General features: G+C 36.5%; 1 protein-coding gene across 2 annotated transcripts in view; it reads left to right on the top strand.

Annotated features, from left to right (window-relative positions):
* The window catches only part of top1b (DNA topoisomerase Ib), a 30,894-nt gene that overhangs the window by 5,164 nt on the left and 13,364 nt on the right, over positions 1-12,366 (top strand). The window contains exons 3-12 of one of the 2 annotated variants that reach the window (XM_053240782.1): positions 3,862-3,958; positions 7,014-7,122; positions 7,387-7,445; positions 8,051-8,134; positions 8,911-9,007; positions 9,106-9,200; positions 9,398-9,513; positions 9,799-9,920; positions 10,063-10,185; positions 11,097-11,284. In XM_053240782.1, the coding sequence (XP_053096757.1) occupies positions 3,862-3,958; positions 7,014-7,122; positions 7,387-7,445; positions 8,051-8,134; positions 8,911-9,007; positions 9,106-9,200; positions 9,398-9,513; positions 9,799-9,920; positions 10,063-10,185; positions 11,097-11,284 (1,090 nt within the window). Of the gene's footprint in view, positions 1-3,861; positions 3,959-5,988; positions 6,127-7,013; positions 7,123-7,386; positions 7,446-8,050; positions 8,135-8,910; positions 9,008-9,105; positions 9,201-9,397; positions 9,514-9,798; positions 9,921-10,062; positions 10,186-11,096; positions 11,285-12,366 lie in introns of those variants that run through there. The other variant, XM_053240783.1, reaches the window with a different exon arrangement.

The following is a 12,366-nucleotide window of genomic DNA, read 5'->3' as shown; positions in this document are numbered from 1 at the left end:
AGTGAGTGCGTCTCACGCTCTCATGGTTCAGAGTGATAAGATGTAGATAAAGCACTCATGAGGAAAGTAGAAGTGCCGTTAGATGTTCAGACGTTGGGTTCCTCCCTCTTCCAAACATTAGAGGAGCATTTACGGTATAAATTTCATCATCTCAGAACCTACGACGTCATCGTCATGGTTGTTTGAGCTTTGTGAAATTAAATCGTTTGCTGTGACGGTCTCGTTATGTGTGACGTACAAAAAAGACTCGCGCGTCACATTCTGTGCGTGTTGTTATGTTTTCTCAACGTAAACGTGACAATCTATACTCTACATACGTAATTAAACACGACAGTGCATGCTGTTATAGAGCGCAAAGTTAATGACACCACTCTGAAGTGTTTTATTCCTCTTACACCACAGAGATTTGTTAATGCTAATCATTTCTTATTTATTAAACGTGTTTTTCATACTTCATTTCATTCAGGTTCCAAACTCGCAGCAATAAACAGATGTTTCCTCATTAGCCTCTTTTTTCTGTTAGACAAAAAAACCACAACTAGTTACTTTCACAGCTTGTTACTGAGAAACCGCGAAGCGTAAACTCCTCTGTCCGGGAAATGTCATAAACCCTAAAGTTACAGCTTTACTTCTAACTGTTACCAAGCACTGACACTGGAGACTCCTTCCAGAAAACTTCTCCATATCAACAATTACACGCATTTTTTAATACGTTCATCTGCCACTATGAGTCGCTGTAAATCATCTGTTACTAGAGAAACGATAACATATTGGAACGAGCGCGTTAATATAAACCTTTATAGCTGCGCTGCTCTCAGAACTGCGGTTATAGAATATTAATCAGCCAATCAGCATCCAGAATACGACAGCGCTGCGGTGTAATGGACTCGATTTCGCTTATAATAGACAGAAAGAGAGATTACATGAGATTACAAATATGTAAATATGGCACTGAGGGATGGGATCGTCAGGTTAGCGCAGATGTTAGTGTACACACACACACACACACACACTCACACACACTCGTACACTCGTGTATGTGGTGTCGAGGCCTGCATGTGTAGTTATCGTCGTCTAAATCTCATGGGTCAGGACTGAACATGTGAGATTTCATTATGAAGTCTGCAAGGAGGTGATTTAGTGACACAAAAACTGTTGCTAAAGATGTTACAGATTTTTAACGAAAAAAAATAATGCGTTCTTTTGTTTTTTGTTAATTTAAAAAAAAATGTCACTGGACGTGTGTGTGTGTGTGTGTGTGTGTGTCTAAATTTTAACCCCTTCAACCATGACCAGCTGGAATTCAAACTTCCAGACTTCCCATAACCGTGTGATTCACTCAGCTGATTGGTTGATAGAGAGCACGGGGTAACCAATCAGAGGCGAGCTTTGCCATGTGGCATGTCACATGGGAAAAGTTCTGACTAGCAAAATGGACAAGGAACTTTTGAACCTTTATACATTTTCTTTATTTATACGTTGAAGTAAGAGGAAGTTATTATACATACAGATTATAAATTTAACTCAACATTTATTTTTGTTCTTGAAATCAAAAGGATTTGCGTAATATAAACAATTTCTTTTCTCCTTATTACTCATTGCTATTGTTTCTGCTTGTATTACTACAATACTATCATATTTACATTACTCTTCCTACTCTTATTACTGTTTTACTCCTCATGTTGCTCTAGTACTTATTGGATATTACGAATATTACGCAGATTACTTTTATATACTTGCATTTTACTTCCTATATTACACTTAATAATGTTATTAATGCTAGTATTACTACATATTGTCTATTACTATTTAGTTAATACTTTCATTTCTACTGTTACTGCTTATGTGACAATAGTACTTATTATTGTACGTCACTCCTTCTATTAGAGTATTATTAGTAGTATTAATACTAATTATTATAATCCTACTATCACTAACTTCACTTCTGTTGTCTTGGGGTTTTGCTTCTTATCTTAGTTACTGCTTTAATTCATTAATACTATTATTACTCGTCATATTACTACCAGTATTAGGGCTGCAGCTATCGATTGTTTTAGTGATCGAGTATTCTACCGATTATTCCATCGATTAATCGAGTAATCGGATAAGAAGTAATTTGTCTTTATTAAAGAGCGATGCTAAATATGCAGGAGAAAACAAGATAGGTCTCTTAAAATAAACAATTAAGAGAGAGAGAGAAAGAGAGAATGAGACGATCAACGGGAATGGCGCTTAGTCTTTCACAAAACATAGCTAACTTAGGGACATCGTAACCAGCCACCATATTGATTTAGGGTAAATGCGAACGCTAACGTTGCCTTGTGTCGACTCCGCTCCGTGGATTTGGCTGTTTTCGGACGAGATGTTGAAGCATCGAACTTTTACTGTTGTGTTACGCCGGTTCAGTCTTACAGTAAACACACTGTACGGAGTTTTCTTTCGGTTTTAGTTTGAAATGATCCCAAACTTTGGAAACTTTCTGCCGTTTTCTTTGGCCTGAATCTTCTCCTCGCCCCTCGCTGTTTTCTCTCCGTTCCTCCATTTTTCATTCTGCCGCGGCTTCTGTGTTTACGTCACATGTCCGGCGTTTATCAGATTGTGCGTCAGTAATAATGGTCCGTGTGGAAACACAGTGTTCCGTGTGGAGTTACAGTAAATGGACTAAACGAAGCCTCGAGGCAAATAATTTTCCTCGCTGATTTTTACTCGAGGAATCGTTCCAGCCCTAACACTTACTATTTCTATTATTATACTACTCGCATTACTGTTAATATTTTTGTTCCTGCTGTTATTCCTGATCATACTGTAGTGATGATTACTGCTTACTCTGTCACTGTTACTACTTCGACATCTATATCAGTTACTACTTTTATTCCTACCATCATTACTAGTCATACTAGAGTAATTATTACTACTATTGTTAATACCATAGTATGGTGCTATAGTTAGTAGTAGAATATTGTACTGTACTCATATTACAGTTACTGCTTTTATTCCTGCTATTACTTATAATGTAGCACTTATTGAATATTACTTTTACTACTATTACTCCTCATGTTGCTCTAGTACTTAATGGATATTACAAAAATTACCCAGTTTACTTTTATATACTTGTTTACTTCCTACATTATACTCACTAATGATATTAGTGCTAGTATTACTATGTAATGTCTGTTACTACTTACAAAGTCATGTATTAGTTAATACTTTCATTTCTACTGTTACTGCTTATGCGACAAGTGTAATATAATAATTAGTATTCTTAGTAGACAACTAATATGATAAATATTCTGACTAATAGAAGGCGTGACACAATAATAAGTACTATTAACTTCACTTCTATTGTCTTGTGTTTTGCTTCTTATCTTTCTAGAGTAATTATTACTACTATTGCCGATAGATTTTTTTTTTGGATTATTGCAGAAAATAATCTCTGTGATGAACAAAAATTTGACGTTTTGTTCATCAAGAACACAATGTTTACGGATTCATCAGAAGTAAAAAGCTATAAAGGCTAAAAACTCCTTTTGAAAGACATGGAAAAGCTTTAAAAAAAAAAAAAAGTCACGAGTGGAGTATTACTGATGTATTTTATATATATATAATATATAACATGATTTTATTATTATTGCTGCTTGTTGAGTGTTACTGCTAGGCCTCTTTTCAATGCAACACATAAGAAATATTTTCTTTATTGCTTTATTAACTGGAAGTTATTAGCAGGTTGTGTTAAAGATTTATCTGCACTTACATTTGAGTGACTTGTTAACAGCAGACATTAACACGATCGTTGCCGGAGTTCCTCATCATTCAGCTTTGCTTTTTGTTCTCTCTCTCTCTCTCTCTTTGTCCCCCTCACAGATTCCCACAAACATAAAGACAAGCATAAAGACAAAGAGCACAGGCACAAAGACCATAAGAAAGACAAAGAGCGTGAAAAGTCCAAGTACACTAACAGGTAAAGGCGCACTTCCACTTGCCCACTTATTCACTTCTTCTTTTTGTTTCTTCTTCCGTCAGTCTGTCTGCATACACACTTCACACCGGGGATGATCGGATACAGGACTGGATTAATGCTGTCTTTTTATAATAACTATTTAAAAAAAAAAAAAAAATGTTTAAAAAAAATAATAAATCACAGTCGACTCAGTACAGCTTTACGCTACAGCAAACTATTAAATGTTTACAGTAACATTTCAGCTATTTTTTGGAGACAGAATTTATTTTTTAAATATTATTTCTGACCTTTCCATCCAAAGAACCCATTTTTTAAAACCTTAAAAAAAGGTTTTAAAAAATGAGTTGTGATTTTTTTGAGTTGTGATTTTCCACAGTTGTGTTGAGTTGTGATTTTTTTTTTATTATTATTACTTTTTTTTTTTTTTAAAAAAAGTTATTTGAGTTGTGATTTTTTTTTTTATTATTATTACTTTTTTTTTTTTTTTAAATTAAAAAAAGTTATTTGAGTTTTGAGTTGATTTTCCACAACTGTAAACTTAAACAGCTTTTTTAAAAATCATTATTATTTTTATTTATTTATTTATTTATTTATTTATTTTAAAGAACCCTGATGGGTTCCTGGACCCCGCTTTAAGAATCGTGTCTCTAGAACACATTTTTAATCTTATTATTTCAAAGATATTTTAAATACTCTCACACATTTCCACTCACTTTTTCCTCTTTCTTGAAGTTGATCCAAATATTTACACACAGGAGTACATAGTACATGTTCTCCTCTCCTGTGGATGTGCACCAAATGTGAAGTTTCTTCAGAGATTTCTTCAAAGTTTCTTTTAGGAAACCAGAATAATTCTATAATGTTATGTTTGATATAATGACATGCATTTCGCTCTCCTGTGTCACTCGTGTGATAATGAAGTCCTCTTTGTCTGAGACGGCTCTCAATTGCCCTCTCACGCTCCTATTCTGTCCCCGATGGCTGTTCTTCATAGGCTCCTCGACACGTCTATACGTGACCCTGAAGTGTCTGAACCTCTCTTTGTAGTTTTAATGATCGGACCATTTGGTGTCGAGGCTCATCCGGGTTCTCCGGTGCCGCGTTCACACCAGGGTGTAGACGCTTTATGTTAAAATCGGCTGAGAGAAGAAAACAAAATGGCAGCCGGTGTTATAAAACATTAAACTAGCAGCCATTATCTTTATATTACTCTGTAAAGTACTTTTGAGGTGAATGAAGTGAGGTAAGAGAATTTATCAAGACGAACCTTATTCTGTGAATTTGAGCAAAACTTTAGGTGTTGATCGGAAAATAAACAACAATAATTTTTATATTAATCTATTTAAACTTCCTCTAGGGACCTTTATACACACACACACACACACACACGCACACACTTGCACCCGTGTGATATGTTATGAACTCGTACAGGAACAGTTATGTGAAAGTGAAGTTTAAAAAATGTAACGTAAAGACAAGAACATGGAGAGCACTGGTATAGCTACGAACAAACGTGGGAACTATATACAGCTAATTTAATTAGAAAGAAAAAAAACAGACTGCTGCGCAGATCGTTTGTGTGGAAGTGACACACGTGTAAAGTAAAAAGTGTGACGTGTGTAATAAAAGAAGAATAGAAAGGACTAGAAACAGGAAGAACACCTAAAACTACCACAAAAAAAAAACATAAACTAACTACTGTGAATTTTAAACAAGGATAGATGTTAACTTTAAATGTTAATGTTTATTATATAGAACACACAGAAATTACAAATAAAATCAAATCAACAATCATCAAACATTTAGCAGGTTAGTTTTAAATGATAAAAATAAAAAAAATATCTGCAGTTTAATAAGTATTTATCAGTCAAGAGCAGATTACGATCAAGTAACGTGAAGTTACACGCTGCAGCGCTTCCGGGTTTCCGTCCAGTCAGAGCGCTGTGGGCGTGTCCTAGCGCTTCATGATTGACAGCTGCTTCTCCAGGGCAACGTAAACAGGCTTGTGCTTTAAAAAGTGAGCGGGAGTGACGGAGAGGAACCAGACCACACTGAGTCTGAATAAAAGAGAGAGAGAAAGAGAGAGAGAAAGAGAGAGAGAGAAAATCATTTTAGTGTTTATGGTGGATTTTTAAGGACATGGCGTGCTCGGAAAGCAGAAATCGGAGGTAAGAATGCGGTTTGCGTGCGTTGGATTGTTAGTTTTAACGCTACAATGATGTTTAAACAACAAATAAGAACTGGAAAGATGTTTTCTTTGTAAACCGACGTGCGGCTGTGTTAGTGTAGCGCGCGCAGGTAATGTGTGTGCAAAAGCACTGGTGTGTAAATAAGTCGAATAAATAGATGCTGTTTTCGAAAAGTTCTCTAAAAATTACTCTGGAAATGAAATGAAGCTAATTTTTTTGGTCGTGTTATTTTCAGGGTCTGAGTGTATGAAGGTGTGTAGCTCCATTTCGAATGTGGTTAAAGATGCATGTATTTGGCTCCAGTTATTTATTTATCTGTTTGTTTAAACACTTTTTTTTGTACGTTGCACATTTTTTGACTCTTGTTAGCCATCAATTTTTACTTTTTGGTCATGCTTTACCTAATAATTGAAATACTTTTTTGGTTATAATTAATAGACATCAACAACCTGAAACATTTGTACGCTCGTGCAGAAGCTAGAACTCGGTTTAATTTCAGTTTTATGTTTTAAAAAACATTCGTAAGGAACGCGTAGTTATAAATACTACATTAATCCTAAAGGAAATTACGGAAATCATGGAAACATTAAGGTCGGCCATCTTCACGGCGTCTTTCATGTCCATCTTTCAGTTGCACTGCGTTCGTTTGAAAACAAGTGTGTACGAAGGAGCGAAAATAAATATATCATGGGTTTAACAAATGTCTCTGGAGAGTGCCGGAATGTACCGGGAGAAAAAAGTAGAAATGTTGGAGAATAAAACTCTTATCCATACGACATCGATCTTTTCGTCCTTCACCACTGTCCTGCTCGCGTGTCTCATCACTCGTTTGTTTTTCCTCGTCTGTTTCTTTTTTCCCCACGCAGTGAGCACAGAGACTCGTCTGAGAAGAAGCACAAGGACCGCGAGAAAGAGCGAGTGAAACACCGGGAGGACAGCACCGAGAGACACAAAGAAAAGAAGAGAGAAGAGAAGGTGCGGCCTTTCCTTGTTTGTTTGTTTGTTTGTTTGTTTGTTTGTTTTCCTTCCACACTCCCTGTTTGTAGTTCAGGGCCAAATCATGCTCATGTTACATTCATGTTACTGTACTATTTTTAATATTGTACTCAATCTGTACTTACCTGCTGTGTGAGTGTGCGTGCGTGTGAGTGTGCGTGCGTGTGAGTGTGCGTGCATGTGAGTGTGTGTGCGTGCGTGTGCGTGTGTTTATATATTTATATATTAATTTTTTTTTTCCAGATTAAATCCCACAGCTCTAACGGGAAGCATAAGAGGGAGAAGGAGAACGGCTATGTCAGGTACGACACACATTTCCCCAAATATCTGCCTTAATCTTGTCTTAATACATAATAACTCTACTTAATAATAATAATAATAATAAAACTGTTATTAACATAACACTAGTTGTGATATCAGATATTACTATAGAGTGTGTTACCAAATGTTAGGTGTATCACACTCATTATAATGTACAAATAACTTTGTGTTTTCTGCAAATATTAATCATTATACAACACCTCAGTGTACTAAATATTAAAAAATATAGAGTATATGCTATGCTAATAAATATTACTGGTGTGATCTATAATTAATGTAGTATCAAATTAACATTACTTATTAACTCTTTGCTGGTAATTTCATATATATGGTAACTATACTCATATTCTGTGATGTATAATAGTAATTTCGTATTATTATTATTATTATTATTATTATTATTATTATTATTAGATATAAAGTGGTACTAAATGGCCGCGTTTCTCTCGGGACGAGACGAGGTAGTGAACAGGAGGAACGCTGTGACTTGAGATTGAGACGAATCTAAATGTTGCATCAGCGTTTATGTTTAAAATGTGAATGATTGTCTTTTTTTTTTAAAAAAAAGTATGAACTTTCTTTACAGTCACATCAAAACGGAGGAGGACAACGGCTACTGCTACTCTCCAAAGCAAGAGAAGACGGTGAAGAGAGACAGGGATGATGACGAGTGCGTGATCGATGTTTTACGGTTCTTTACATGTTGTTAAATGCTGTAATTTCTGCTTCTTTTTTAAACTCCAAAATAGCCGTATTTAAGTATAAGTTCACAAAATAAGTGCGTACTCGTTACGTTTCCTCGTTACAGTGAGTAGCGTCATATTTCTAAAACCGCAGACTCCTGATGTCCACGATGCTGAAACTAAAGTGCCGCGATATTAATATATCGCTTTACCGATATCGTATCGTCATACTTCACAGTTTTTAAGCTAATTAACAGGTTAAAGGCTGTAAAAATGAACAGTCTGTGCATCTACAGAATCAGTGAAGTGATGAGAATACCGAAAGAGAAAAGAGGAAGCTCAGATTTCCTCTTTATTTTAGTCTTTTCCCGGCTTTAATAATTTAAGTGTCTTTTTTTTTTTTTTTTAAGAGTGAAATTTTTTTAAAGCTTTTAATAGACAGCACAGATGCGTCTCAGGTAAATAGCTGTAATATCAGAAATGTTAGATTTCTCACAATTCTAGTGTTATAAAACACTTTGGAGTTGTCTGAACTCCTGAGATAAAACACTGTATACTAATCATCATCATCATCAGTGCAATAAACCGTGAATAAAAGACTGTTTCTCTGATATTAGTGCATATTTCTCTGATAGTAATGCATAATTACAGCAACGTGTATAATGACTTTGATAAATCTGCTCTAGTTTATCATACGCTATTTGATATTGAATTTAATTTTGTTTCGTTTGTACGTTAACTGATTTCTGGAACGCCGAAACAGACCCGAGTACAAACCCAAAAAGATCAAAGTGGAAAAGGAGAATAAGGCGAAAAAACGGAAGCAGGAGGAAGACTATGATGACTACGAAGAGGAAGAGGTAATGATTCGGCACTCATTCAGTCGTTCCATGTGATTTTTTTAAAAAAAAATTTTTCTCGACTCTGTCTCATTCACTCCATCTTCCGGCTGTTGCAGGACGTAAAGCCGAAAAAGAAATCGAAAGACAAGAAAGAGGATTCGGCTGGAGGGAAGAAGAAGGGCAAGAAGGAGCCGGAAGAGAAATGGAAATGGTGAGGAAGATGAACTTACCGGACGTTTGTTCTCGGTTTTGAAGTAGACGGCTATTCCTTGACGTCTCCGGTGGATTTGTTGTGTCCTGTTGTGGAATTCAGGAATGCTGAAGCTGGAAAAACTGGAAATGATTTTGCTAATTGCAGAGAAATGGATGACTAACCTTTCAGCTCTCTTTTCTTTCTCTGCCGCTCAGGTGGGAGGAAGAGAGATACACAGACGGCTCAAAATGGAGGTTCCTCGAGCATAAAGGTCCCGTGTTCGCTCCTCCGTATGAGCGACTTCCGGAAAATGTTAGGTTTTATTATGACGGTGAGTACAGGATGGTGTGTGTGTGTGTGTGTGTGTGTGTGTCTTAGTCAGATAAAACACTCGTGCTCTGTCGCGCACAATAAGGATGGTGTGATGAAGCAGAGTTACGTTATCACTCCAAAGTTGATTATTTTCCAATAACAGCATGTCTCGTGTTGTGTTCATCTTACACCTCGACACCTTCTGACCAATCAGGATCCAGAATCGGAACAGCGCTGTGGTTTCTCTTTTACGTGTTTATTCAGTTTTTTAACAGCCGAGCTGCCTTCACTTCTGCTTCTGTAGGAAAGCCCATGAAGCTGAGCGAGGCGGCGGAGGAAGTGGCAACGTTCTTTGCCAAAATGCTTGACCACGAATACACAACTAAGGACATATTTAGGAAAAACTTCTTCAAAGACTGGAGGAAGGTAACTGCACACTTTATCTCTAAACTGATCTCGTAAATGATTAAAGTTAGAGCTCGGGCCAAACATTTCTCCTAGATCAGCCAAGACATGTTTGTGTTTTGCTTTATTTATTTATTTATTTATTTATTTTCTTCCCGTACAGGAAATGACCTCAGAGGAGAAGTCCAAAATCACTGATCTGTCCAAGTGCAACTTCATTGAGATGAGCGAATACTTCAAAGCGCAATCGGAGGCTCGGAAACAGATGACGAAGGAAGAGAAACAGGTGACAGTCGCGATCTCGACTGATTTTTGTTGTGCTTCTGCGTTCAACAACGTGTGTGTGTGTGTGTGTGTGAGCGCAGAAATAAATGTAGACATCACAATCTGCGAGAACAAAAATATAGAAAAATATACAAATTCCAAACACATTGTGCCTCATTTATCAATCTTACAGATAAGTTTTAGTGTGTAAATGTTTGCGTAATCCAAAGCGTGCAACAGTTTCTGCTGGATTTACAAACATTTCAGAAAAGGCTGAGTTTCTTCATACTCACCTGCGTATGACGAAACTCATTTGCATGTAGCGACGCCCACAAATCTCCATAAAAGGTAAAGTGCACAGACAGGTGGGAGCACGAAACGACCGGTCAGGGTAAAGACTGAAAAGAGGAAGAGGAAGCTATTCTGACTCAATAAAAATATTTAACAATAAGCAATTATTATAATAAATCTTCCATTAGCTGTAGCATTTGCTTACAGCTCATGGCGCAGACAAATCATAATTGAATTATTAGTTTTATTTGCCTTAATTTATGGGTTTGTGTTGGTTCGCTTTCTTTATTTTATTTTAATATAATCTAATTAAGGCCCGTGATATAAAACGACACAAATGAGTGAAATTCTGTGATTTGAAGTCGATCAAGTCGAGGTTTACGTTAGTTAGTGTTCTTATGTGTGAATTTACACACACTCAGGAACACGAGTAGGATACGAGCGTTTTTCTGAATTTACAAGATTTTCACGAAGATCAGATTTCTTGTGTAAACGCTCGTATGAATGATTTAAGAATAAATCTGTTTGTATCCAGTTTCATAATTGAGGCTTATTGTGTGTGTTAAAACATCTCAAATTGTTGTCTAACTGATGCACGCCCACTTTGACTTGTCCTCTAACACATTTTTCTACGTTGCGCAGAAAATTAAAGAAGAGAACGAGCGGCTGGTGGAGGAGTACGGCTACTGCCTGATGGACAACCACAAAGAGCGCATCGGAAACTTCCGGATCGAGCCTCCCGGGCTTTTCCGAGGGCGAGGAGATCACCCGAAGATGGGAATGCTGAAACGGCGCATTCGCCCCGAGGACATCATCATCAACTGCAGCAAGTAATAAAAGTTCACTTTTAGAAATGATTAAGAGCTCAGTGGTGTTTCTAGTATGAAGAGTAACAGACTGAAAGACCCCAATTTAAATAAATTTGAATAGAAGACAACGTCGAAGAGCAATTCTGGAATTGTAAAGAAATAATTTTTCCCAAACAATTCAATTTACAAAACAAAATTAGAAGCCCACGTTTACTGTTATGCAGGAATAATCATGAGTCATGAATCATTCACCTAATTATCTTTCTGTAGACCGGAAGTGGAATATTCAAGTTTCAGATGTGATTCATTCACATCTTTTATTGTAGTGATTCAGAGGGTAATTATGTCATAATGCTGGTAAAATTGATGCGGGTGTGTGTGTGTGTGTGTGTTTACACACTTGCACCACAAGGGGGCGTCTCTTACTCAGTGTTTGTGTTACTCAGTGTCAGGGTTCATCAGCAGGAAGGGCTTTTATTTCACCATTTTGTCTCATCGGAATCAAATTCTACTCTCTTCCTTTTTTTAACAATACTTTATTTATTTAAAAGTGAGAAACGGTTTTCCAAAACGTCGCTCTCGACATCAATGGTGAGCGTTAATTATCGTCATTTTATGACTAGAGCCGTGACTCCACCATTAAAAGTGTGCTGCTTTTCATTCGTGATAAATCATCGGTGTGTCTGCTTCCGGTCAAAAAGAACCCGCTGTTTAACGTTGTTTAATGAAGAAGAGCAGATGTTGTGGTGATGGCGACAGAACTACAGGAATTTTTGGGGAATTCTTTCCGAGTTCTTGATATTATTCTGATCTGAGTTCGGAATTTGGATCAGTCCAGGGGAAGAGGAAGCTGTGACACTGAGGCTGATTTCTTACTTACTCACTTACTTACTCACTCACTTACTTACTCAATCACTTACTTACTCAATCACTTACTTACTTATTTACTTACTTACTTATTTACTTACTTACTTATATATTTATTTATTAATTATAAAAATGTGCTTGTTGATGTGGTTAATTAGCAGATCCTGCCCACTTTAATTCAGCACACACTTTGAGAGCTTCTGCCAACAGTAGCACATTAAAGAAAAATCATTCTG

This window comes from Pangasianodon hypophthalmus, chromosome 16 (genome assembly GCF_027358585.1).
Source record: "Pangasianodon hypophthalmus isolate fPanHyp1 chromosome 16, fPanHyp1.pri, whole genome shotgun sequence".
Classification (NCBI taxonomy): Eukaryota; Metazoa; Chordata; class Actinopteri; order Siluriformes; family Pangasiidae; genus Pangasianodon; species Pangasianodon hypophthalmus.
The sequence above is the reverse complement of the archived record's forward strand: the minus strand, read 5'-3'. Positions and strand labels throughout refer to the sequence as shown.